At 45.8% G+C, this 27,677-nt stretch overlaps 1 protein-coding gene across 2 annotated transcripts; it reads left to right on the forward strand.

Moving 5' to 3' along the window:
- On the forward strand, positions 1-27,418 carry LOC101534930 (plasma membrane ascorbate-dependent reductase CYBRD1). 2 transcript variants are annotated; one of them, XM_058664636.1, is made up of 4 exons: positions 50-377; positions 14,112-14,320; positions 25,350-25,504; positions 26,473-27,418. In XM_058664636.1, the coding sequence occupies exons 1-4, from the start codon at positions 185-187 to the stop codon at positions 26,768-26,770; spliced, it is 855 nt and encodes a 284-aa protein (XP_058520619.1). In that variant the 5' UTR covers positions 50-184; the 3' UTR covers positions 26,771-27,418. The 2 variants fall into 2 exon arrangements, with proteins under 2 accessions (XP_058520620.1, XP_058520619.1); XM_058664637.1 differs by lacking the exon at positions 14,112-14,320 and having other exon boundaries at positions 1-377; positions 26,473-26,735.
- The last annotated feature ends 259 nt before the right edge of the window (positions 27,419-27,677 follow it).

The raw sequence follows: 27,677 nt of genomic DNA on the forward strand, positions 1-27,677 counted from the left end.
GCCCCGGGGGTGGGAAGCGTATTGTGGGTGCGGGCAAGCCGGCCGCCCACCGCCCCCAGGAGGCCCTCACGACTGTCCGGGGCCGAGGAAACCCCTCCCCGCGGGCGGAGACAGCTCCGAGAGAGTCGACGCCCGGCCTCGGCCGCCAGGACCCAGAAGCTGCGGCGCGGAGCATGGGCCTGTGATGGCCATGGAAGGCTACAGGGGCTTCCTGGGGCTGCTGGTGTCGGCGCTGCTTGTCGGGTTCCTGTCAGTGATCTTCACCCTTATCTGGGTCCTCCACTACCGCAAGGGGCTTGGCTGGGACGGAGGCGATCTCGAGTTTAACTGGCACCCGGTGCTCATGGTCACCGGCTTCGTCTTCATCCAGGGCATCGGTACTGGGCACCCCCTGGGGATTTGGTAGGGGGAGGCGGCGCGCGGAGGCACTGGGCTCTCTGGGACGTGGGGTGCTCCCAGGGAAGAAGCTGCGGGAAGCGGGGCGGGGAGCGCTCCCGGGTGGGCGCGGGAAGCCGCCCGCGGCCGTACGCAGTGAGCCGAGCGGGGAGCCGCGGGAAGCACCGCGTGGGCCTCGCCGGGCGCTCGGCGGCCCGGCCTGGTGCCCAACTTGCCTGCAGGCTGTGAATTCGGAGGCAGCAGCGGGCGGAAACGGAGGAGGCCAAATTTGCCTGGTCTGAAAACTTCTGCGGCTCCGCCGGGAAGGGGCTGGTTGGCGCTGGGGTCGCTTGCTGCCCTGCCCGGCCTTAGGATGGTCTGCAGCACAGCTAGTGGCAGGCCGCCTGGAGGAACGTTACCCCGCGGGGGCTTCCTGTCGGGGCCCTGGTCCCGAACGAGCCCGGGATGGAAGAAACCCGGAGCTGGCCCGCGGCTGCCCCGGGATCCCCACCTCCCCGCTACCTGGGACTCCTCCCGCCCGGTGCTGGCAGGGTTGTGGGCGTGGATCGTGGTTGTGTCGCGGTGGCCCCAGGTCCCCCCTCTCCACCCTCTTCAATGCTGCGGTTTGTCGGCTGGCTAGTGTAACCCTTTGCAGACGGTAAAGTTGAGGCCGGTAAAGTTGAGGCCGTGGTTTTGAGAAAGTACTGAGGAAACGGGTTTGTGCCATAGAGAGGGAAGGGTTTGGGAGAGATGCCCACCCCTGCCTTGTCCGTGCCAGTATTTAACTTTCTATGTGCAACGACTACAGAAAGCGTCGCCCTCCTTCCTAACGGAGACTGGTGGGTTTGGTTTTATTCTATTGTAAACCTGGGTGAGTGTGGCCATTGGGTAGCCACCGCGAGAGGCAGTAAGTTGTGCTCCGTTCCCTGACGCTCTGCCCTGCCCAGGCTGCCCTGGTGCGAGGCTGGCATCAGGCCGCCTAGTGATCCCATTGCGCAATTCGCGGCTATTTGGCCAGAGCACCAGAATGAGAAAAAGAGGCCCTGTCACCAGGAGCAGGCTCCTTCGTTCGTGGTGCAGCCCTGCAGCAGTGCCAGGGCTGGCAACACCTGTTGGTTCGCAGAAATAGGAGTTGGCTCATCCTCAGCTTCTCGGAGCGGCTTCCTGATACCCAGGAACTTCCCAGGGGGATTTGAAGTGTGTTCTTGTAGAGAAAGGGAAACACAGGTGATACGACTGTTGCCTGACTTGCCAGAGATGACAGAGTCACAAAATGGCTGGTGTTTGGTTAGGTGCAAACAGGTGGAACTGGGCAGGGACAGTCAGTATCTTAGCTGTGAAAGTAGAGGGTTTTCAGTGGCATGATTCTCAAAAAGTTCGTTTCTTTGGTTTTCTGGCAGTATGCCTGTTTCCTGCACAATCTTGTTAGAGAAACAAAAGCTTCATCTAAAATAGACCTTGGATCTCTTTGTTCAGTGGAGAGGTTATTACGGTTTTCCTTAACAGGTCTTCTCTCTGTAAATTTTGGACTTCTCTTAATCTTGTTTGAAATGGCTTTAAGGTAAAATGTGTAAATGGATGTTTGAGAATTTTCATCTTCAGTTCTTGGGCAACACTTTAGGCTTAGTGATTGTGTTTGTGTCACCTTTCCATCCTGTTGGATGTTTGGGTTGTGGATTTGCAAAGCATGTTTAGTTGACGGGAATAGAAATTGTTAGCATATGTCAACACAGGCACAGCTCTGTGTCTTGGCCCCTGAATGCACCTCACCCCAGCCGCAGGAAGGCTGCAGTGGTGCTTTTCCAACACACACTGAAAGGGTGACATTGCCCTTGAACCAAAGCTACAGGGGAATCTTAAAAAGAAAGAGGCAGTACAGATTTTTCTCCATTTACTATGGGATTCTGTCCTGATCAACCCATCATGAGTTCAAAATTCCAAGTATGGTTTGCATTGGCTGCACACCCTTGGAACCTGGAAACAGTCGTGGCAGGTGCAGGTGACGGGCTGTGAGGGGCCTGCCATGTCTTAACAGGCTTTATAGAGTGTCCAGTGATTTCAGAGAGGAGTGTCTTAAGCCAGTAGATTTCACTCCTGATAACTGAACATGATGTCGTGGAGTTCTTACAAATAGTTGGAGGGGAGGGGAGGAAAGAGACACTGGTTGTTGCTCCAAGCCAAAAGAAAAAAGCTTTATAAATACAATACACAGTTGGCAATATTTGAAGCCTTGTGAGAATAAATATGATTCCTTTGAAACATGCTGAAGATGGCAAGGCTAGCACAAAAGTTATAAAATCTTTCCCGAGTCAGTCTGTCTGTCCCTTCCTGGCCACATATCTCCACATTTCAAGTGTATTTTGAAAAATGGATGTATTCCAAAACAAAGTATAACACACTATGGGAAATCTAACACTGAAATAACATGTTAAACTAGTGGGAAATCTTGCTAACAGATTCTGCTGTGAATAAGGAAGCATTTAGTAGAGGCTCTGTGCCTCTCTAAAAGGAACATTTCCCATGAAATAAGTATACTACGGGGAAATCGGAGAAACAAGCCTTGAAAAGAAGGCATCCGAAAAGGCAGAGACAATTAAGTGCTCCCAAAGTGGCAGCTGACCTTTGAAAGGGTCCAGCCAGGCAGAATGTGTTCTTTAGTAAAAGGGAGGGAATTCAGGTGTCTACATTTAGTGAAAAAGAAGTCTTGGCAATTCTATACCCCTTGCTTTCCCACCTGTAAAACTCCTTTATTGTGAAAACTGAGGAAAAAGTAATCAGATAGTTTAATGATCTCAATTTAGTTTTGTGAGACAATGTGACTGCATTTAAGCAACATTTAAAAAGATGAACAGAAAGAAATTAAAAGCAGTTCTTAAAAGGCGGTGGAAAGGGGACAGTGCTGTGGTGTGGCTGGTAAAAGCTGCTGACTCGGTGCCAGTTGGAGTCCTGGCTGCTCCACTTGCAGTCCAGCTTCCTGCAAATGCTCCTGGGAAAGCTGTCAAGGATAGCTGAAGTGCTCAGGCCTCTGTCACCCTCCTGGGAGACCCAGGTGAAGCTCCTGGTGTCAGCCTGGCCCAGCCTTTGCTATTGCAGCCACATAGGGGTGAACTATGGCTTTGAAACACACCAGTACAGAGTGTCTTTAAAGAAAGTCAATGGAGATATCCTGTTAGTGTATGTAGCTGTGACCAGATTCCAATATCACTTACATATGCTTAAAAAGGCCTTGGGTGAAACCTCGCAGAGCATTCCCTGTATCTCCCCCTAGTGAGCCTTTGGGGAGGCTGTTGAGAATAAAGCCGTCATGCTTAGGGAAGAGAGGGGCTTCTCAAAACCCCTTGTTTACTTTTTAAACTTTAAAAAAATTTTTCTATTTTTGAAAGAGTTACACAGAGGAAAGGAGAGACAGAGATAGAGAGAGCATCCGTCACTGGCTCATTCTCAAGATAGTCGCAATGGCCTGTGCTGGGCACGGCCAAAGCCAGGAGCCAGGAGCTTCATCCGGGCCTCCCAGATGGGTGGCAAGAGCTCAGTGACTTGAACCTCTTCCAAAGCCTTTCCCGGACCATTAGCAGGGAGCTGGATTGGAAGTGGCATGACCAGGACTCAGACCTGTGCCCAAATGGGCCGTCAGCATCACTGGCAACAGCTTTACCTGCTTTGCCACAATGCTGGCCCCAAACTCATTTATAAACACGAGCAGGCATCTTAATATGTCATGAGTCATATATCTTGCTCACTGCTGCATCCCCAGCATGAGAAGAACACCTAGATAGTAGTTGAATGAATGAACAGTGATTTCTGAACAATCTTTGCATTTCTAGTAACCAAATGCACAGGAGCAGCCACTCACTGGTGGCGGTAATGATAAACTCCAAAGGCAAAAGCACCTGTCCTCTTCCCTAGTGATGCTGCTGCACAGCCGTATCACAAGCATGGGCTCACTCAGCCTCAGGGAAGAATGGGCGTGGTGCTGGCCCTGGAATGCAATCCTGTGCCAAGGCCTCTGGGTGCTCACAGTGTCACTGTACCAGCACTTGCTGGGCGCCTCCCGCCCCCGTCCCCCAGCAGCAACACTTCATCCGCCCTCCCTCCCGTATGTCTCTCTTAATGGTTGTTCCCAGCGGGTTGTATTTCTGTAGCCTTAAAGCAAACCAGATTCTTGACCCTCTGATCCATCCAATTTTCTGCTGGCCTTGCCACATTACTTTCTGAAATGCCAGTCGTACAACATGCAAAATATTTCCTCCTGTTCTCTTTCAGGCTTCTCCAACCGTAGCTCTGGCCCTTTGCTCCTAACATAGTAACCAGTAGCACCCATACTGCTATGAGGAGGCCCAGTTTCCATGATCCCTGCAAGAGATAGGTATTGCATTGGTGGCCCCTCTACCTACCACCCTGCCAAATAGATCTTCGTCCTAATCCTGGGCACCTGCATGCATGACCTTAATATGGAAACAAGGCCTTTGCAGATCTAATGAAGGATCTTGAATATCATGATCTAATGACCGGTGTCCTGAGAAAGCACAAAACTTTGAAGCACAGACCTGTGGCAGGGAGACCTTGTAAAGCTGGCGGCATGGAAGGGGTGATGGGTCTACCAAGCAAGGAACTTCCAATCCAGTGATTGCTAGCTGCCACCTGACATTGAGGGTGACAGGCAACAGAGTCACCCTCAGAGCCTCCTGAACGAACCAGTTCTGCCAACACCTTGATTTTCCATCGTTACTGTGAGAGAATACATTTCTGTTCTTTTTTAAAAAAGATTTATTTTTGTTGGAGAGTCAGATTTACAGAGAGGAGGAGATACAGGGAGAAAGATATTTATCTATTGATTCATTCCCCAAATGACCACAAAGGCCTGAGCTGAGCATATCCAAAGCCTCCTCTGGGTCTCCCACTTGGGTGCAAGGTCCCAAGGCCTAGGGCCATCAGCCATTCTAAACTGCTTTCCCAGGCCACAAGCAGGGAGCTGGATGGGAAGCGGGGCAGCTGGGACATGACCTGGTGCCAACATGGGATCCCAGAGCATGCAGGCAAGGACGACTGCGCTGGGCCCCATTTCTGTTCTTTCAAGCCCGAGGTTTGTGGCCATTTGTTACGGCAGTCCTAGGAAATGGGCATGTACCCTTGGAGGCCCCACAGCACTGGCATTCTTCTCGGGTGTTTATAGATTTCCCATTGTTCCTTCCAGTCCAGATACAGTTTACTGATCAAAAAGGGTTGTTTTTATTAGAAGCAGTGTTGCCTGATAACACTGGCAACAAGTAAATCGTATCTGTTCATTAACATAGTCAGCCAATGGCCACACCCTAAAGAAGCAGGACAGAGGTAGATTGTTTTAGATGTGGTTGGAACAGGAAACTTCTGCTTAGCTTTAATGGATGATACCTCTTTTTTTTTTTTTTTTTTTTAGATTTATGTGATTTTATTGGAAAGGCAGATACACAGAGAGAAGGAGAGACAGAGAGGAAGATCTTCCGTCTGATGATTCACTCCCCAAGTGGCTGCAATAGCTGGAGCTGCTCCAATCAGAGGCCAGGAGCTTCTTCCGGGTCTCCCATGCAGGTGCAGGGTCCCAAGGCTTTGGGCTGTCAACTGCTTTCCCAGGCCACAGGCAGGGAGCTGGATGGCAAGCAGGACTGCTGGGCTTAGAACCGGCGCCCATATGGGATCTCGGCACGTTCAAGGCGAGGACTTTAGCCACTAGGCTATCACACTGGCCCTGGATGAGACCTCTTTTGGTAAGTCAGTCCATAGAGGCCTGATGTTCTGACTTTTTTTTTTTTCTGAGAGAATCCATATTTTAAAAACAGGCTAAGGAGCAGGTGTTAGGTGCTGTGGTTAAGTCATTCTGTGTCAGAGTGCCTGGTTTGAATCCCAGCTCATCTTCTACTCCAGCTCTCTACAATGCACACCCTGGGAGGCAGCAGGTGATGGCTCAAGTACCTGGATTTCTGCCATCCATGAGGAAGGCCTGAATGGAATTCTGGGCTCCTGGCTTTTTCCTGGCCCAGCCCTGCCTGTTGCAGATATTTTGGGGGAATGAACTAGCAGCTGGAAAAATCTTTCTGTGTTCCTCTACCTTGTAAATAAACTGAAAATACAGGATTTTTTTATCATCTTGAAAAATTTTGAACCATTTGAAAAAACCAAGTCAGACTAAAAGTAAATATTTCCCCATATTCTCCCCCCAACATTGTAGTTATCGAACAACAAAACATCTGTGGACCAGACTCCAGTCCTCACTGTCCAGATTACAGATGATTCTGCTGGGTTTCCTGCCAGTTTTATAACATGCAGCACTTTTTTTTTCCCCTTTCCTTAAAGGCCATTCTTTTAATGTAGTAACTTCCTTAAAGGGTTACCAGGCCTTGAAGTGACTAGCCAGGAGTTAGCTGTACTTTTTCAAGCCTTGCAGCCATTCAGTTCCTTTGTGTGTGATCCTGTCTGTTTCCTCAGTGTGTTTCCAAAGCCCTTCCTGTGGCCCAACACCATGTGAAATAACAGGTAAGATCAGCCCATCTCCAGTGCTGTTTCCACTGGGGGAGTTAAAGGCCAGTTACAGATTTCTTCTAGAAAGGCAGATGATACCAGTCTCTAAATAGTCAGAGCTGGCCGGAGTCTCAAGTTAGCTCCTCAAGCGGGAAGGCACATGCCTGAGCTGGGTGGGGACACCCTGCCCGGGTCAGAGCCAGTACTGCTTCTTATCTGTCCTCATGTTGATAGGAGGCCTGAGAGGGTACAGCTACTCCAACAACACAAACACCCCTGTTTATCTGTCAGTGTCTGGCTGGCTAGTGGACTTGTGGACTTTCTCTTTCCATGTATGCAGTAGCATAAGGCACTGTCTTTGTGTGGATTTCAGGCATTCTCCAGAGATGTTTCCAGTGCCAGGGGCGAACATAAATCTTCCAGCTCATTTCTTTCATTCTCCCTCTCCTAAGGTCTTGGGTCGTGTGTGCCATCCAGGCTGGGTCTGTCTGGAAGTGTGGGTGTGTTCGAAAGCTCTGCTTCTCTTTGCTGCTGCAGAAAGTGGAAGAGGGCGCTCTGCCTTCTCATTTCAACCTGAGTGCCTTTGGACAGGAAGGAGCTGGTTAAACTCTTGGGTGCACAAGGAAATGAGTTGTAAAGACGGATGATCCTGTTTTGACGCATTCTATCCAGGAAAGCAAAAATCATGCTCTAAGTGTACTGGGGACACTGTATGTAAGGGGAATTTATAAGTGTTTTGAAAATTCCCGTGTACTTCAAGCTCAATAACTTGCTCTTCTGTCTGAATTCACTTGAAGCTCTTAAGTGAGTGCAAGCGCAGAATGCTTTCTGTGGTTTTGAAAGGATTGCTTAGTCCTATGTTAGCTAATTCTTGGGCCAGCAAGGCAACTTGTCTTGAGTTTTGATCTGTACTTTTTAAGACGGGATCTCTCACAGTGCAGAATGGTTAGAATGTGGGGTTATGAGTATATTAAATAGCTTGAGTTAACCATTTCACAGTGTGTTCCCATAACAAAAAAAAATCACATGCTATATGCAAACATTTGTTATATTTGTCACTGTACTTTAATAAAAAAAATAAAAAATGGAAAGAAGTTCTGAGAATACAGAATAAACTACTGTGATTATGGAAACCTATTTATTCTTCCATACTCACGAATTCTTACTGCGTGCCAAGTTCCGTGCTGACTGCTGGGATGTGACTGTCAACACAATATGCATGTTCCCAGCCTCATGAATCACAAGATAGAAGCACGAGAACCAGAATCAAAACGTTCTCCATGTTTGGGGACATTTTATCTTTTTCTAAACGCTCCTTCCCTGGCACCTGTGTGCTATAAGTACCTTTACATTTAGATTATTGTCTTATCATCATTGTCCAAAAGGCTGTTAGACACAGGTGTTAATTTTTCTTCCCACCCTTTGTTTTGAGATTATAACGTTAGCATCTTCTACCATCAATAACTCTTCCTGTTAAAGGATTTTTTTTGAAAATGATTTATTTACTTATTTGAAAAGCAGAGTCATCATCGAGAGAGAGGGGGCAAGAGAGAGCGAGACAGAGAGAATCTCCCATTCATTAGCTAACTCCTCAAATGATTGCAATGGCCTAGTAGCCAGGCCTGAGTCAGGCCCAAGCCAGGAGTCTGGAACTCCTTGGCTCTCCCCCAAGGGGACAGGAGCCCAAACACTTGGGCCATCTTTTGCTGCTTTCCCAAGTGTATTAGCCACAAGTTGGATCGGGATTTGAACTGCTCCTGCTGTATGGGCTGCCAGTGGCACAAGTAACTCTTCCTAACTACCTGTACCCCAACTCTAGCCCCTCCCCTGCCCTTTAAAGAACTTCAAGAGTGTGGCTGTCAAATACAAGGGTGCGTCAAAAGGTTTGTGGGAAAATGGAACCAAAAGTCAAGTTTTTGTTTTTGGCACCAAAAATTTTGAAATCCATGCACAATGTATTTATAATACTCATTTTCCATAAACTTTTAGAACAATCCTCTATGCATGGAGTTCAAAACTTGTGCACCAAAACAAACATTAGAATTTCATTTTCCATTTCTGAAAAAGCCCTGTGGATGGATTTCACAAATATTTTTCGCCAAAATAAACTTGCATTTTAATTCTGCTTCCAGGAGCCTTTTGAACACCCTCATGTGTGTTCACGTGCCCTGTAATTTTCTGGGGAAAATGGCCTTGCTAACCAGCCTCTCTAACAGCAAAGCCTTGTTTCACTCACAAGTGGCTGTTTTATAACATTTCCACCCTCATGGGTTGAGAGGCCTTTTTCTTCCTTCTCACTGATCCTCAAGAAGAAGGGTTTTTAGGTAGGTGCCAAACCCAGGAAGCCAGCAAAGTTGGGATTCTGCTCTCCAGGCACTTTTGTAGCTGTTGAGAATCGCTGCTTGAGTAAGAAGCGTGGTTTGATTTGTTGCTCGCCCTTTTCTGCTGAAGTCCGCCGTAGTTCGGTTATTTATGATTCTGAAAGCACATCGCCAGCTTCTGTACACGTGGCATCTTGCAGTGAGCGGTTATTTATGCAGAGAGCGTTTCAAAGCAGACCCAGTTATGTGACAGAGCCTCCCTATAGTCAGTACAGAGGCTGAAAATTCGCTGAGCTGGAGGTCCCGCTTCCACACTCCCCACAAGCTACCTATTGAGGAGTTGAGACTTTAAAAAAAGAAAAAAAGGCTGAATTTGCAAGCTTATATAAATATTGTTTCAACTTTATGATAAACTCTTTGAACTACTCACACAAAAACTAATAGATCGCCGTGTACCCGCCATCCAGATTGAGCAGATGTTAAGACTGAGGGCAACACAGAAATTTGTAAGCAGGAGGCAGATGTCTGGCACAGCACTGAAAACGCTGCTTGGCGTGCCCACATCCTCTGTTAAAGGGGACCGGGGGTTGGAATTCAGGCTGCACTTGCAATTCCAGCTTCCTGCTAAAGCATCCTGGGAGGCAAAAAGTGGCGGCTTAAGTACTTGGGACCCTGCCACCCATGTGGCAGCTCCTGTTACAGGCATTTGGGAAACAAACTGGTGGGTGACAGTCAGCCTGTCTCTAAAATACCTGGAAATAATATATGTGCTTTTTTTTTAATTCATAAGCCAGAACTTGGTGTTGTTGGGAATGAAGGATGTTAGCGTTAGGCTCGCTACCCTAAAAAGAAGCTCTAAATAGGCCTGGATACTCTAACATTACCATTGTCTGGATCTGCTTGACTCAGGGCCAAGCAGACTGAAACCCCTAAGGGCTTTCTCTTACAGTTTTAAGGTGTTGATATTTTGTTGATGACTCCAAATAACTGGTAAAACATTAAATCTATTCCATTCATGTTGCTGCTGCAGAAGGAATGCTAGTGTGCAACTTGTCTGAAAACCGTTTGAGTAAGTGTTAGAGATTTAACTCAGGTTTGACAAAGGATAGATTTCAGATGTATGAGAAAAAAATTTTTTTTGGAAAGGTAGAGTTAAAAAGATAAAAAAGAGAGAGGTCTTCCATCTACGATTCACTCCCTAGATGGCCACAATGGCTGGAGCTGGGTCTGTCTGAAGTCAGGAGATGGGAACTTCCCAGTTTCCCACACAGGTTTAGGGGTCCAAGAACTTGGGCCATCTTCTGCTTTCCCAGGTGCATTAGCAGGTAGCTAGATCAGAAGTGGAGCAGCTGGGGCTTAAATCAGTGCCCATATAGGATGGCAGTGCTACAAGGCACTGGCCACGATTGCATGGAAACTTTAACACTTGCTTTTATTGATACTGGTTGTATTGGGAAGAGTAAAAATCTTCACTGGGAATATATTTGGTCTTGAACTTTTGACGATGTGTTGCAAAAAGAAACTCCTTAGTGAAGAATAACATGCAGAAAAGTCTCTAAATCATAAGCCATGTGTTGCACAGCAGGAACACACCTGGGTCCGCCAATCAAGAAATAACATTCCATGTCCTTTGGGTAACTGTGCTCACTCCTGTTCCATCGCTGTTCCTGACTGACCCTTGAGAGATTGTAACCGCAGAGATTGGTTTTCATTTTGAAAATTTTTGAGGTAATAGCGCTCAGTTTGGAAGAGGAAAGGCTCTTTATGATTTGGTATTCATAACTGACTTTTCTAGCAAATGTATCCTATTTCCTTTTCATATGTAGACACTCAAGTTCACTCATGTAAGATTCCTTCCTCCCAGCTGTGCTTGAATGAAGAAAGTGGTGATGATAATAATGACACAATAACATGGATATTAATTTAAAATACTAATTGGGGTTGAACAAGAAAGTAACTTTCCCAAAGAGTGAAAGTGAGAATTAAGGTGTATAGCATAAAGCTGTTCGCACAGTGCCTACTGCTGTACAGCAGGAGCTCTGTGTGCACGTTTGATAAGTGGGGCTAACCCAGGAAGACATATTCCAAGGTCCTTATATAATACACATATTTTTATACATTTTATTCGCTTACCCATCTGAAATGCAAAGCCACAGAGAAGGATGGAGATCGACAGATTTCCATCTGCTGATTCAATCCATAGATGTCCACAACAGTGAGGCCTGGACCAGGTAGAAGCCAGGAGCCAAGAACCCCAGCTGGGTCTGCCACATGGGTGGCAGGGGCCCAGGTACTTGGCATCACCTTCCCCCTCCCAGAGTGTGCGTTAGGGGGAACTGGACTGGTAGAGGAGCAGGACCACAAGCCCAGGCTTGGCAGGACGAGTCACAGGTGCATAAGCAGTGTTTTTTTGTTTTTGTTTTTGTTTTTTTTTTTTTACATTTTTTTCAAATTGCTTTTAATATTAGCTACATAGAAGATTAAGGTGATATTTAATTTGATTACATGGTTGTTTATGAGATAGTGGAAATACAAAATAACATCATAACATTTTTTACATTTTTTTGCTGTTATCTTCTGTAATATGGTTTTTTCATTTTTTTTTATTAATTACATTGCATTATGTGACAGTTACATAGGCTCTGGGTTTCCCCCTTCCCCTCCCCATACCCTTCCCCCATGGTGGATTCCTCCACCTTGTTGCAATATTACAGTTCAAATTCAATCAAGATTCTTTCCTTGCAAACTTATGCCAAGTATAGAGTCCAGCATCTTATTGTCCAGATAAGTTGAACAGTTTCATAAACAGTGTTTTAACTGCTACACCAGATGTGCGCCCAGGTAAGAAAAGACCCCACTTTGTGGATAACAGGTCCCTAAGTCATTGGGTAAATGGCCATGTGCTTTCCCTGAAAACCAGGGTTCCATTAGCTGGTGTGCCACTGAATCTCCAGGGGGAAAAGCATGGAGAAGGAGCTCCTGTGTTTAAGTTTGCATCAGTGTGAGTGCTATGTTTTGATTCAGTGAATGGAAAGTGCTTTGTATTTATTTTTAAAAAGTACATTTGTGATACACACACACACACCTGATGAAATCTGATTAAGATCCATGTATTGTGTCCAGGTCTGTTCCCCCATTGTGTTATACTGGAGTTCAGATTTCTTTTCACGACTGAGTGGAAAGTAGATAAGATCTCTTTGTGCTGTTTCTTATGGCTCAATGAGAGTCTACAGTTATCTCAAAATCAGTTTGCAGAAACACAGATGGAGCTATGCACTTTGAGATGGGGCTGTCTTAGGCTCTGCAGATAACAGGGAGAAACAGCTCTCTACCACTCTACTCTTTAAATAAATAAGTCTTTGAAATAAATCTTTGGCTATAAAAATAATGATCCAGGAAGTCTGCATTTCTCGGAGAAGTATAGTAAGTCAACATTTTTTTTTTTTTGAGAACTTTGTTTATTTACTTGAAAAGCAGTTACAGAGAAAATCTTCTATCTGCTAGTTTACTGTCCCAATGGCCACAGCAGCTGGAGCCAGGCTGGTCCAAAGCCAGGAGCCAGGGGTCCAAGGACTTGGGGCATTTTCCGCTGCTTTCCCAGATGCATTCCAGTGAGTTGGATCAGAAGTAGAGCAGCTGGGACTTGAACTGGTGCCCACATGGAATGCCAGCACCACAGATTGTGGCTTTACCCACTATGCCATAGTGCTGGCAACACAATGGCATATGACAACACTGCATATGTGGACATTTTTAAGATATCCACATACGCAGTGAAATCAGTGAGCAGTGATGCTGCAGGGCTGGGAGTAAGCAGAAGGAATCCTTCCCTGATGTAGAACCAAGTGCACATCTCTTTGTGGTCTGAATGAGGACTAGGTAATCCCTTACATACTCATGATTCTGAGAAGTTTTATGTATTCACATTACAAATGCCCTTAATGGGATAAGGCTGTTTATTTTTTTCTTACTGAAATTAAGAAATGCCCATGATATAACTATTCATATGCTGAAATCCATTTTCCAACAAAGAGGTTTCTCCCCGCCCAAGGATTTGTTTATTTGAAACAAAAAATGGCAGAGAGAAAAATCTTCACCTGCTGCTTCACACTCCAGCCAGGACTGGGCCAGGCCCAAGCCAGAACCTGGAACTCCGTTTGCATTTCCCACATGGTTGGCAGGTGCTCACGCACTTGAGCTATCACCTGCTGCCTTTAAGGAGGCATTAGCAGGAAACTGCATCAGAAGCAAAGTAGCTGAAACTGAAACTGGACACTCCAGTGTGGCATGGCACATGGACATTTCATGTGCGACTGAACCTGCCGCCTGTCCTCCAGGATGTATTCTTTAAGCTTTTTTGATTTGCCATACATTTCCAAATATTTCAGTTCCCCCTGACAAGGACAAGAAGGAGGAGAGTAACAGGAAAATTGTCTTTGGAGCAAAAATAATTGCTTGCTGGTTAAGGTGGTCTTGTAATTCATTGCTGAAAGCAGGACTCCTGACTTCTTGAGTTACATAGTTTTGCATTTTATACACTTGGACCGTATGGGTGGATCTGCATCCACAAGTATGGTTCTGGTTGTGGATCATTCATGCTGTTTGCTGTGTTGTCACTCTGTGGTATGGATATATTACATTCTTTTCCTTTTATGGTGGGGTTTGCTGGGAGACTTTCTAGATTTGGGCAACTGTAATTGGTGCTTCTAGAGTCTTGTACACATGTCTTTCGGGCACAGACCTTGGCATGAGATGGCCACAGAGGATCCCCAGGAGGAGCTGCTGAGCTGCAGAATCACATGGAAAAGGGATAGGAGCGGATGCTAGAAGAGAGGGTGTCACAGAAGAGAGGGTACAATATTGACACTGACTGTTTTATGCTGGTTTAAGAAACACATTCTCTCCTCTCCTCATCTCCAGCCATCATCGTGTACCGGCTGCCATGGACCTGGAGGTGCAGCAAGTTCCTGATGAAATCCATCCACGCAGGGCTCAACACCATCGCCACCATCCTGGCCATCGTCGCCCTAGTGGCTGTGTTTGATTACCACAATGTTGGGAGCATCCCCAATATGTACAGTCTGCACAGCTGGCTGGGCCTGGCAGCGGTCATATTGTATGTCTTGCAGGTCAGTGACACAGTGTTCTCACAAACAAGGTATAAATGGTAAAGCAATTCAGATTGTCGTGTTTTCCAGACATTTTTCACATCAAGTACCTTTTTTATTGAAGTTTAATCTTCATGCAGAAAAGTCTGCAGATACTTTGATGAGTCCCCTTTCAGGAAACATCTGTGTGGCCAGTGCTGAGGTTGAGCAATGGTAGTGGGAGCCTATAAAATCCCTTGGGTGTTCTGTTGCAATGGTGGTACCCTTTCCTCACCAGGGCAGCTGCCCTCCTGACTTCCCGAGTTACATAGGTAAGTTTGACTATTCTGTTATAATTCTTTGTTCTGAGTTTTGAAATGCAGAGTTACAGGGAGTGTGAGGGAGAGACAGAGAGAAATCTTCCATCCACTGGTTCATGCCACAGACAGCCACAGTGGCTAGGACTAGGCCAGGCTGGTGACAGGAGCCAGGAGTTTCTTCCTGATCTCCCACAGGGGTGCAAAGGCCCCAGGGCTTGGGCCATCCTCTACTGCTTTCTCATGTCATAAGCAGGGAGCTGGATGGGAAGTGGAGCTTTTAACTTTGTTAGATTGTTCAGACACAACATCCTTTCTTTCCTGCTGCTTCCTCTTCCCTTTTTAAAGGCACATGCTTTTGAGAGTGTTGCATTTAAGCATTATTTTTGTGGTTGAAAGGAATTTGGCTAGTCTAGCTCACTGAAGTAAAAGTTAATTTTAAAAATCTTCTTGGTGTTAACTCTTTGTTGAAAAACTTTTATAAACTGGATTCACTTTCCTTCCATTTTAAAAATCTGGGATCCAAAATGCTTCAAATTCTGAACCTTTCTGAGTGCTGCCACAATACCATAAGTGGAAAATTCCACACTTCACCTTCTGTGATGAATCACAGTCAAAATGCAGTGGCACTAGACATACTGTGTAAACTTCTCTGCAGGCTGAGTATATAAGGCATATGGGCAGCACAACTGAATTTCACTCCTATCATGTTTATGCAGATGTTCTAAAGCCTTAAAAAATCCGTAGTCTGAAAAACATCTGCTTCCAAGCCTTTTGGATAAGAGCTACTCGGTCCAGCTACAGGATTGGAACATCATTGTCAAGTTTACTTTTCTGCTGATATAGGGCCCTGGTATGGATCTACAAAACCCCAAGACAAATCCTTAATTTAAAAAAAAAAAAAAAACCCTCTTACCACATACGTATTTGTTATTTTTCTTCTTAAGGAAAGGCTTTTAAACCCTTAAGACTTGCTGATTTTTGGTTAACGTTAACATCTCTGTGTTTGTGGTGAATTTACATTACCAGGCCTGGAGGCAGGGGTTAGGAATAGGAATTGAATGGTATTAGGCAGGATACAGAAGGAAAACCCTGTATCAAACATGATTTTCCCAGTCTAGAAGAACTAGAAAAACACCTCAAACAGGACTGCTGAGCCCACCTGTCCTGTCCTATGGTGGCTTCCTAAGCTGCCACCTGCTGATGTGCCTGGCACCCGGACCACTGAGAAGCTGCCAGTGGCTTCAGGCCCTCGCAGCCTAACGGGCATCACGTGAGGCCTTCTCAGGCCTCTGCATGGCTTCCAGGAGCCAGTTTCCCTACATGTGTTAGCCTGCATGTGTACGGTGGAGTGCTCTGTGTCCCTTGCTTGATGTCTCTAAGTGAGAGGTCCTATGCCGAGGATGTAGAGGGAGATGATGTTCCCAGAGCTATGCAGCCAGTGTAGCTGGACTTTGGCCAGGCCTATCCAGGATCCTGATTGGCTCTCAGTTGCTCAGCCCATGTTTGAGCATCCTCGCTGGTGGATTGTGTTTATGGAACAACACAGAACACACCAGACCCTGCCGGTGGCTGGCCTAGAAAAGGGTTCTGTGGCTGTGCTTGCAGTATCAAAAGGGATTAGATACAGAGATTTTTCTGACTGAGAAGCCAGGCTAATGAGCCTGAGAAAAGCAGCAGAGGACGGCGCGAGTGTTCCTGAAACCCACTTTGGAGATCAGAATGAAGTGCCTGGTTTTGGCTCAGTCCAGCATTTTCTGTTGCCACCATCTGTTGCAACCAGAAAGTGGAAGATCTCTGTTTCTTCCTCTCTCTGTAATACTGCCTTTCAAATAAATGTTAGGAAAGAGAGAAATATTGAAAGTGGTGATCTTTGCATGGCTGCGTTCCAGTTGATTTTTTTTTAACTGAGTCTTCAGATATTTCTGTAACTTACATGTTTATTAATGCTAACTAAAAATAGTAAGTAAATAGCAAGTTAAATTAATAATAGATTTTCTGTAACAAATATGCCTTGTAATCTAAAGTCGGTAAAAAAACAGTTTATACTCTGCTCTAAATCCTAATGTGTAAAATTCAGGAATATCTAGGCATTAGCAAGGAGAGAAAGCTTTATTTAAAATCTCTAGGTCTTAAATTATTATCAGAGGACTATAGGCTTAAGTGCTTCCATTTTATTTTCGAAAGATAAGCTTAAGTTTAGCAGTGAAATGCCTGCATCCCATAATGGAACCCTTGTTTCAATTCTGGGACTCAGTTTCCTGGAGGCAACAGGTGACTGCTCAAGTGATTACATTCCTGTAGTAAAATTCTGTCAGGATCCAGGAGCTTCTTCCTAATCTCCCACATGAGTGACAGGGACTGAACACTTGGACTATTTTCCACTGAATTTTCCAGGCCACTAGCAGAGACCTGAAGAACAAGTGGAGCAGCCAGGATACCAGCGTTGCGAGTGGTGGCTTTACCCACTCTGCTACAGTCACGGCCCTTCTATCTTTAATGGTGATAACCACTCAGAAGAAGTAGAAATCATTTATAATGCAAATTCAAAACTACGTAGATTATACTATAAATTGAACCATGAAAGTGTAAGATCCATATACAGAATATATAAAATACTCCAAAGTCTTCTTGGGAAACATGAGATATATATTATACCTTACCAACATGTTAATGCAAAAAATATATATAAATACCTTTCCCTCCTACGCAATGTTTCTGTTTATTATAATTCTGACTTAATTTATTTTCATTGATTTTAACAATTTTCAAATGTAAATTTTTATTTATTTAAAAGGCAGATAGGCAGAGACATATAGAGAAGTCTATCTGATTCACTTCACAAACGCCTGCAAAAATCCAGGCCTGGTGCAGCCCAGTGCCAAGAGCCTGATCATGAGCTAGGTTTCCCACGTGAATGGCAGGGCCTCTGCTGCTGAAGACATCCAGGGCACATTCAACAGGAAGCTGGAATTGGAAACAGCCTACGCTGGAGTCCAGGCAATCAGATGAGGGGTGCAGGTGGCTCACATGGGCAGCCTGCCCCTGTAATTCCAAATTCATACCCACTGGAAGTCTTCAACTTTGTGCAGAACAAATATCCAGAAATAACCAAAAAGGTTTTTTGGAAAAAAGAGCAAAGGAAGACGTGCTTTTTCCAAGTTATTAACATAGGAACAAACACATTCATGACAAGAACAGAGAGTACAGAGCGGTTTGTGTGTCTTAAGAACTTTTCCTATGACACATGCTGTTTCAATTTAATAAGCAAAGAATGCTTATTTAATAAATGTTATCCATTTAAAGGAAAACTAAAACAGCAAGGCTCGGTTGATTGCACAGTAGAAAAAAAAAAGATTCCAGTTATATGAATGATCTCAATGTCAACACCAAAGCCAATGAAAACAGAACAAAATAAATATATAATCTGGGAGGCCATAATAAAGTGGATGATAAATCCGGAAGTCCTAACGGAAATACAAGATATCTGACGACATTAAAATTTTTTAAGTTATATATTACAGGGCCAGTGTGGTGACATAGCAGGCTGATTTTTCCACCTGTAGCACTAATATCCCATATGGACATCAGTTCAAATCCAAGCAGCAGGAGGATGGCCCAAGTGCTTGGGCCCACAGGGGAGACCCAGAAGTAGCTCCTGCTTTTGGACCAGCCCAGCTCCATCGCTGTCGCTCTTTCTGTTTCTGTAACGCTTTCGACAAAAACTGTTCTATACTTGCTTGCCTCATTTTTGGTAGGAGCGTAGCTCTTTCCTTCTGAGGGTGTGCAAAGTTTCCTTGGTGCCATCTCTGCAGTCGCAAAAACACAGGAGCCTCACACATGTGCTTGGAGAGAGGCGTTCCTGCCGGGATTCTGGGGTTCAGAGTGAAGCAGGGAGGCATTTTCTTTTCAGAGTCAGGAAGGATGTACTCTGAGCTGTGGTTTCTGGGGCTTCACTTGCGAGTGGAGAACAGGAAGCGACTCCCTGGAAATGCTTGTCAGCCAGGGGACCCTCAGCAGCTCCTGCTGTGGCTGTCTGCTTGCCTGGCCAAATGCCCACCCCTGTCACTTTGTTTTGTTCTGTTTCGGTGACTTGTTTATAAAGTCCTTATCTACGGCAGAGCAGGAAGAAGGGAGATGTTCCAGACAGAACTCATCACCTCAACACTGGCAAGGTGGGGTGGCCTCTGCCTGGAGCCTAAAGAAGCCAGCTTCTAGGAGCAGGCGGATCATAAACAGTACAACCACAGCAAGTTGGCGATACCCAACTGTCCAACCCCGTGGTTGTGTGCAGACGGACCATCCTGCCTGGGGCCAGCCAGGAATTTTGTCCTGGGTATAAGATGCAGGCTCTGGGACAAGTGAAACAATAACAACAAAATCATAGCATTGCTTTGAACCCCGTAAACATGTACACACAATAATACAAGGGCACTCCGAAAGGTTTGTGGAAAATGGAATTAAAGGGTAATTTTATCTTTGTACAAGGCATGTTGAAATCCATGCATCCGAGGAGTTCCTCAGAAAGTTCATGGAAAATGCCTATTATAAAAAATTAGACATGGATCTCAAAAATCTATGTAACAAAATCTACTTCTCTTTTGGTTACTTCTGTTTTCCTAAGAACGTTTTAAATTGCCAACTTGCAGTATAAATAGCAAGAAGCCTGGGAGTTCAACCTAAAACATAAATTCAGCTATTACATGGATATAAATCTATGAGTCATCACCCTAATCCATTAGTGCCCATGATTTCATAAACCACCCAAATTAAAACCCACTAAACTCCCTGCCACCCACCCTACTTTTTTCCCGCATCTATTACTACAGCCCTGAAGGTAACCATTCTCCTGGTGTTCTCATTCTGTTTTATAGTAATTTTAGAACATATTGTGCTTCGGTATATTTCTTTATTTAAATATATTTATGTAATTTTTAATGATGCTCCATATTATTGAATTGTGATTTTTTAATCAAACCTTTACAGATAATCTCATTCTACATCTATATTTCTATTACAACTTTTTTTTCCCCACTCTTCTGATTCAGTACCTGTATTGATGCCTCTATGACAGTCCATTCATGTTGACACTTCTGTCCCCCTGTGTCAGCAGAGCACAGATTTACACCCACCCCTGCCCACTCAGACACACGTGCTGTCCTCTGTTACACTTGGCTGGCTGAGCCTGCATATCCGTGTCCCGCAGGCCTTACTTACCAGGCTCTCTGGGCGTATGCTTGGCAGTGGAATTATACACCAAACCTCAAAGGAGAAGGCCAAATTTTGTTCGCAGGGCTTGATCCCAGTTATAACCCTGCCTACAGGATGTGAGCGTGGCTGCATGGCGCGGTCTTGCCAGCCTGCAGCTTTGGCACAGTTTTTTGTGAGCATCAGACTGGTGGGGGTGAAACACTGTCTTCTTATGGCTTTAATGTCCTCTCACTTGTGTTTTCTCTTCCAAAAAACTGTTGAAAATGTTTTTGCCTATTTTTAAAAATGTGAGTTTTACTTTTCCTTCAAGTTGTAATTCTGTATCAAATTCCTTTTTTTACACAGGGTGTATTTATTCTTTCAGTTTGAAGCTAGTTTCTCATTTGTTAGGGTTTTTTTTTTTTCTTTCCTTTTTTTTTTTTTATTGAAAGAGTTACAGAGAGAGCAAGGGAGAATTTTCCATCTTCTATCCACTGGCTAACTCTCCACGTGGCCGCAATGGCCAGAGCTGGGTCTGCTTCAGGCATTTGAGAAGTAAACTAGTACACGGAAGGGCTCTGTCTCTGTTACGCTGCTCTTCATGGAGAATCAATAAATCAACATTTTTAAGATCAGTAAATGAATAGAATGCTTCATATTTCCTCCTGTCTGCGACAAACTTTTGTTTCACTTGTTAAATCATGAATGGATGTGGATTCTATGGGATGACTTTTCTATGTCTATTGGGATACAAATATGATCTTTATTCTGTTAGGATAGTCAGTTGCATAGATTATGATTTCCCGCGTGGATGAATGCAAAGGTTTTTTTAACTTCCACAGGATTCTCTTGCTGTTTCCAATGGCCAGATTCTTCTCTCTTGTTTTCCTGTGCTAACTGGGCTGCTTAGAAGTGCCATTTCGCAACTTCTTGGCTTTGTGCAGCAGAAGGAATTTTGGCTTCTAACCTCTTCCTGGCTCAGCTCCAGGGAACAGGTTGGGTTTGAGAACACTGGATTTGCACCCAGGCTGACCTCAGATTGAATCAGGTTCCGTTGCTCAGCTTCTCAGGATTTAGTTTGTCCACCTGTAAACAAAAGTCTGTGACCATTCATAAAATCTTCAGGCTCAAAGCCAAACTGAGGCATGGAAAGGCTCTGCCTAGGGTGTAGCACACTGCAATGATACAGTCAGCCGTTGCAGTTGAAGCGTAAATCTTGTGTTGGGCTGCTTTATGATCTGAAGATATCATTTTACATTTCCCCTGTGGATTACAGGTGCACTCATGGTTGACAAAATGCATTTTATGTCAGGGAAATGTTACTCATAGCTTCATTCATGGACTCAGCAGAGCGCTGAATACCTGTTGTGTGCCACATCACTCACTGGGCTGTGGAGGATACATTGTTCCCAAGAGAAACCTGGGCTCAAAGAAACCTGCTCCCTGCCCATGGGAAACTTCCCTGGGAGGATCAGCACCTGAGGATTCAGTAAACAGGGTGGCTATGGAGTGTTCTGGGAGAATGCTTCACATGACAAAGGGTTAAAGGAAGTCACACCAAGACCTGAGATCCTGAGTCTGATTTCAGAGGGCAACATTTTCCTGGGTGGATGCAGTAGTGTGCGGGGGGAAAGCTTGCCTGATCTGAGAAATAGAAGGGAGGTCAAGCGGTCCAGAATGTGGTTTGGAAGATGAGCTGGAGGCTGGATAGGTGTAAACACAGAGAGAACAGCCCTGAAGGTGTTTCCGGAGGCTCAGGTGAGAAGCGGTGGTGGCAAGGTTGATCATCCCTAAAGGTATTTCAGAGGGGGAAGCAATAAGATCTTGAGGCAAATGGCATAAAGAGTGAGTAAGAGTCACATGTCTGAGCAAGTGGGTGATTGAGAAGGGGAACTTGGGGTCAGGGCAGAGGAACATCAAATGCTTCTGAGAAAAGAAGCAACAAAGATGTGAAGGCTGCCAGGCTGAGTGGGGCAGGAGGGCAGTGGCTGCTAACCCTGCACAGCATTTTCACTGGAGGGCAGAGCTGGACTGCAGTAGACTGGAGAGGGAGTATGAGGTGAGGAACAAGTCCACCCTGGGAGGAGGGGGGGCGGAGGGGTGGGACTTGGACAGGCCAAGGAACCAAGGCAGGTGTTTAGATGCCCTGCCATGTGTTAGGGTCCAAAATCGTCCCACCGTTGGATAGCAAAGAACCAGACGTGGATGCAATCAGCAAGCAGAGTTTATTGAGCTGGCTAGCCAGGGTCAAGCTCCTCACACAGACACGCAGGACCGGTGGATGAAACGAGACTCCGAGCTAGAGACAAGTCAGGTTCTTATAGGCCAGTTTGGCCATTAGAGCAAAGCCCGCGCCCACGAAAAACACTCCAATCATTTTAGAGCAAATATGAAACACTCCAATCAATTACAGGCAAGAGTAAAGGCCCGCGAAATGTCTCAAGTCCCTATTCATCATGACAAGACAAAACTATTCTAAGCTAAGGGGTTACAGATGCAAAGCAATAGGTAGCATGTCTGTGAAATACAGACCATGGGGCTATTTTATTTTTACCCTTATCAGGGCCACTGACCCTTACTTACATCCTGAGCCTGGGTGCAGTGGACAATGGGCTCTTGCTCTTACTCTTATCAGTGCCTGCAAAAGACCCACTGACCCTTACAGCCTAAGCCAGGGGAGTGTGGCCTAAGTTATTTGTGGAAACTTCTCCTTTTTACATTAAGCTGCTTCTGGTTTATTTAAACTACTTCTAATATGTAGACCTTTTAACATCTTGGTTGCCTCTAACACCATGCTTTCATTTCTGCTTTTCATCCTGAGAAGCGTGGGCTTGTGAAAACACTGATGCGTGGTGCCTAAAGGATGGAAAGAGAGGTTGTGGAACCTCCCAAAGAGTCACATTCCTCTGTAACCACTGGCTTTAGGAAGAAGCGTCTAGGGGACACTAAATCCATCATAAAGGGAGAAAGGAAGTAACCACTGGCTTGGGATGATATTATGGTTGTGGTGACAGGAAATTGAAGCTCTTCTCTGAAGCCGCTTTCCCCTGAACCCTGCCAAGAGAAGTGAGTAAGATCATCTGCCAGTACTGGGGGAAACCCACCAGGGAATCAAAGACAAGCACCGGGGTGGGTGAGAGCCAGTTGATCCGTCAGATGAGAGAAGGTGTACTGAGCAGTGTTAACTGCCCATGGCTGGGAGCATCCTCACCAAGAAAGGACAGCGATGCTCGTGTCCTTGGTGGGGATTCGCTCCAGTAGTACCAGCAGCAGCCAGAGCAAGTCATGGTCACAGCTGAGCTAAGGTCACCAGATGGACGTGTGAGAAACAGTGTAGCAAGGAGCTGTAGGCCATCAGCAGGAAACTTTAGGGCTAGTGTAAGGGGTTTGTTAACCTCTTCAGCAAAAAGCTGAGGATATATTATGTTAGGGTATTGAGTAAAAATTTTTAAAAGTCTTGAGTTCTTAGAAAGACAGTTACAGAGAAGGAGCAAGAGACACAAAGAGATTTCCCACCCCCTGGTCCACTCCCCAGATAATCAGAGCAGCCAGGGCTGGGCCAGGCCAGAGCCAGCAGCCAGAAGATTCTAGGTCTCCCACATGGGTGCAGGAGCCCAAGTAACTGGCCTGTATTTCATTGCTTTTCCAGGTGCATTAGCAGGGAGCTGGATGGAAGTAGTGCATTAATTGGCACCCATATGGATGCTGGGTGACAGATTAAACTGATCTGCTGAAAGGCCGGCTGCTGTTTTTTTTCTTACCCTCAGAAGATGCCCAATTTTTTTTCCTTGCAGATGAAGAGTGTAATTAGGAATGACTTTGGATGTCTTTCAAAGTGTTATTTTGAAGTTGGTGTTAGTACAATGGTGGAGATGCCCGTGTCTCCCGTCAGAGGGCCTGGGTTCCATCTCTAGCTCTGACTGTTTTTTTTTTTTTTCTTTCTAATTTGTCTATCTGAAAGGTGAGGACAGACATACCGAAAGAGGTTATCAGAGAGATCCTCCATCCTGGCCCAGGCTAAAGCCGGGAGCAGGAGCTCAACCCAGGTCTCCCATGTGAATAGTCAGAATCAACTGTTTGAGCCACCTGCTGCTGCCTCCTAGGGTATGCTTTAGCAGGGAGCTGCAGGCAGAGGCAGAGCTGGGACTTGAAAGCAGGCACTCTGAAATGGGATGCTGGCATCTCAACTGGCACGTAAACTGCTACCCCACAGGCCCACCCTATACACATCTTTGTTTAAACTCACCTGTTTCATAAAATGAAACAACTTGACATGGTTAAATACATTTGCAGCTTTAAGGATGGAAATAATCTGGAGCTGATGTAGTGGGTAAAGCCACTACCTGCAGTGCCGGCTTTCTGTATGGGGTGTCAGTTTGAGTCCCAGCTACTCTACTTCCAATCCAGCTCCCTGCTAATATTCCTAGAAAAACAGTAGAATATCGCCCAACCGCTTGAGTCCCATGGGAGACCAAGAAGCTCCTGGTTCCTGGCTTCCAACCAGGCCAGCTTCTGCCGTTGCCATTTGGGGAGTGAAGCAGTAGATGGAATATCTCTCTGTGTCCTTACTTCTGTCTCTGCAGCTCATCTAATAACAATAATTTCAAAACAAACAAAGGGAATGGGAGATGTTAGTTTAACAAAATTGCTATAGTATATATTTTCAGATCCCATCTCTCTGTCTCTCTTTTTTTTTAATTTGAAAGGCAGATTTTCAGAGAGAAGGAGAGACAGATCTTTCACCTGCTGGTTCATTCCCCAAAAGGCCAGAATGGCTGGACTTGAGGGTATTCAAAGCCAGGTACCAGGAGCTTCTTCCAGGTTTCCCATGTGGGTGCAGAGGCCCAAGGACCTCAGCCATCCTCTGTTGCCATCCAGGCCATAAGCAGGGAGCTGGATCATTGACCCGTTATGGGATGCTGCTGGCACTGCAGGCAGAACTTTAGCTGACTACACCACCGTGCCAGCCCCAAGCTCTCACCTTAAAGACTGTTTAATGTGTTTGTAAATTATACATTTTGTATGCAATATGCCTACATAGAAACACTCTGGAAGGCTGTATGAGAAGATGGCTGTCATAGGTGTCATCTCTGGCTGATGGAACAGGTGAGAAAACGTCTCACTTCACTGCCCTTGGCTCCTAGGGAAAGGCTTGCTCATTTTACAATACTGATTTTTTTTTAAAAGATTTTATTATTATTGGAAAGGCGGATATACAGACAGGAGGAGAGACAGAGAGGAAGATCTTCCATCCCATGTTTCACTCCCCAAGTGAGCTGCAACGGGCCGGTGCTGCGCTAATCCGATGCCGGGAACCAGGAACCTCTTCCGGGTCTCCCACGCGGGTGCAGGGTCCCAAAGCTTTGGGCCGTCCTCGACTGCTTTCCCAGGCCACAAGCAGGGAGCTGGATGGGAAGCGGAGCTGCCGGGACAAGACCCGGTGCCCATATGGGATCCCGGGACTTTGAAGGCGAGGACTTTAGTCGCTAGGCCACGCCGCCGGGCCCTACAATACTGATTAAAACAGTCATTGAAAATGACCCTTTTCACTTTTTGGTGTTCAGCTTCTCCTAGGTTTTTTCATCTTTCTGCTCCCGTGGGCTCCGGTGTCTCTGCGAGCAATTGCCATGCCCATCCATGTTTATTCTGGACTATTCCTCTTTGGGACAGTGATTGCAACATCATTGATGGGACTGACCGAGAAGCTGTTTTTTGTCCTGTAAGTTACCCTGGTCTTCCTAACTGTCACACTTAAACTGTAGAAGGTTAGATACTTCTCCAATGGGAAAGCAATATGAAGGTAACAAGTTAGTTTAGGTCTTAAAAATTCTAAAGATTCATTTTGAAATAACTGATTGCATCACACATGTTAAAAGCTTAGAAAGGACTGACATTGTCTCTATACCAGCAATGTCAGGGCACACTTAAATAACAGATTGATGGAATTATGACTTGTCGTGAAGGGCTATACCATTGTAACAATATGGGGAAAATCAGTTGGGAGGAGTGGGAATTTCAGGGGGTATCCCAGATCCTACATAATTGTACCAAAATTAAAAAAAAAAAAGCTTAGAAAGGACCAAAAAATCCAACAAGTGTACTTTTTAAAACTTCTTTAGGCATTTTGTATTGATCCACTGAGAGAATCAGGGACAGGGAAGCTCCCGTTGGCTGTTGCCCTTCCCTCATGCCTGCAGTGGCCAGGGTGGGGCGGAGTCTACGCAGAGCAGAGGTGGCTGCCTGAGTTAGCCCCATGGCCCTTAGGGTCTGCATCCATGGGAACCTGCAGCCAGGAAGCAGAGCTGCGGGTTAATCTAGGCACTCCTGTCTCAACAGCTAGGCTAAGCACCTGCCCCACACTAACAGTGGAAGCTGTGAATTCTCTTCCCCATCTCCTGGATGTGCTTTCATATTAACTTCAGTGACAGGGTACATGACGTTTTTGTCTTTTGTTCCCATTTGTAAGTAATGCAAGCATTCCGCTACCTGCCATGCCCTTTTACAACTTAATGAGTTTTAACCATTTCCAAACACGCTACTGAGGGCACTATAGCATAACGTGATTTCTCCTGGAAATCGGTCCATAAGGTGCTAAGGTCCGTTTTGAGCAGAGACTTTCAAGTCTGATGTGCTGTGTCGCCCATTTGTAATGAAACATCTTCCCCATTCCCTCCCACCCCTTCACAGGAAAGACCCTGCCTACAGCACATCCCCCCCAGAAGGTCTCTTCACAAACACCCTGGGCCTCCTGATGGTGCTCTTCGGGGCCCTCATCCTGTGGATCGCCACCAGGCCGCAATGGAAACGTCCTAAAGAACCAGACTCTACCCTTCTTCAGTCAAACGGGGGCACTGCAGAGGCGGTAGAAGGCTCCGCAGCGGTAAACCTTGCCAACAACCCGGACAAATCCGATCCAGACCCAAACAGTGAGGCAAGGAAAAGAAACTTCGCCCTGGATGAGACTGGTCAGAGGTCCACCATGTGAGGTGGCATGGAGACATAGCCGTGTATACTTCACCTTTAAAAGCTCGCCCCAAAGCTTAGCTTCTCCTATTTAGCCATATGATTTTATTTTAATCGTGTAAGAGGAGTTCTAGAAAGTGTTTGCATTGACTGAGGTCCACCTAATTTGGAAAGGGTGTGATTGATAACTAATAGGTGATATCAGTTGTGGTGATGTTACCTCTTTCTTCTCATGGACCAAACCCTTAGCACAGAGCTCAAAATGCACCTGCCAGCTAGTTCACTTGATAAACTGGCAACATCCACTGCCTCTTGCCAGGTGATCATTTCTTGGTAGTTCTGGGAACCCAGTGATTACAAAAGTAGGCAGCACCAGCCCTCAAGTTTTCAAATCCAGCATGAATAGATGGGGCTGGATATAGACCTTCATGCAACACACACATCATAACTTGTTTGTATTGTGGCATGTGGGGCCAGTTGCTGAGTGAGGGAGGTAGATCATCTCCTGGTGGAACTTGGAACAGTCCCGAAGACTCAGCTGAGCCTGAGCTTTCCTGGATGATTGTCCTGTATAATCCAGATTCTAGTGTGGTCGTATTGAAGATAGCGCCCGAACGCTCAAGCAGCCTCAGCTCCTCTCCACATGCCAAAGGAGCTCTTTCCTTGAGCTTCTGGCACCCTGCACCAGACGCTCCTCTGGGCACTTCACAAAAGCCAGCTCGTTCAGTGACAGTAAGGGAGGTGTCATGATACTCGTTCTACAGGTGAGGGAGCCAGAGCTTGGCAAGGTCAGGGGACCTGCCCCAAGGTCACACAGCTCGTACATGGAGCAGCATGACCCTAAGCACTTCTCTGCTGTTTTTCTGTTCTGTGCTGAGATCTCCTTCTCAGCCTAAGTATATTTCAGTTGCCGTGAGGAGTGGAGTTGG

This window comes from Ochotona princeps, chromosome 5 (genome assembly GCF_030435755.1).
Source record: "Ochotona princeps isolate mOchPri1 chromosome 5, mOchPri1.hap1, whole genome shotgun sequence".
Classification (NCBI taxonomy): domain Eukaryota; kingdom Metazoa; phylum Chordata; class Mammalia; order Lagomorpha; family Ochotonidae; genus Ochotona; species Ochotona princeps.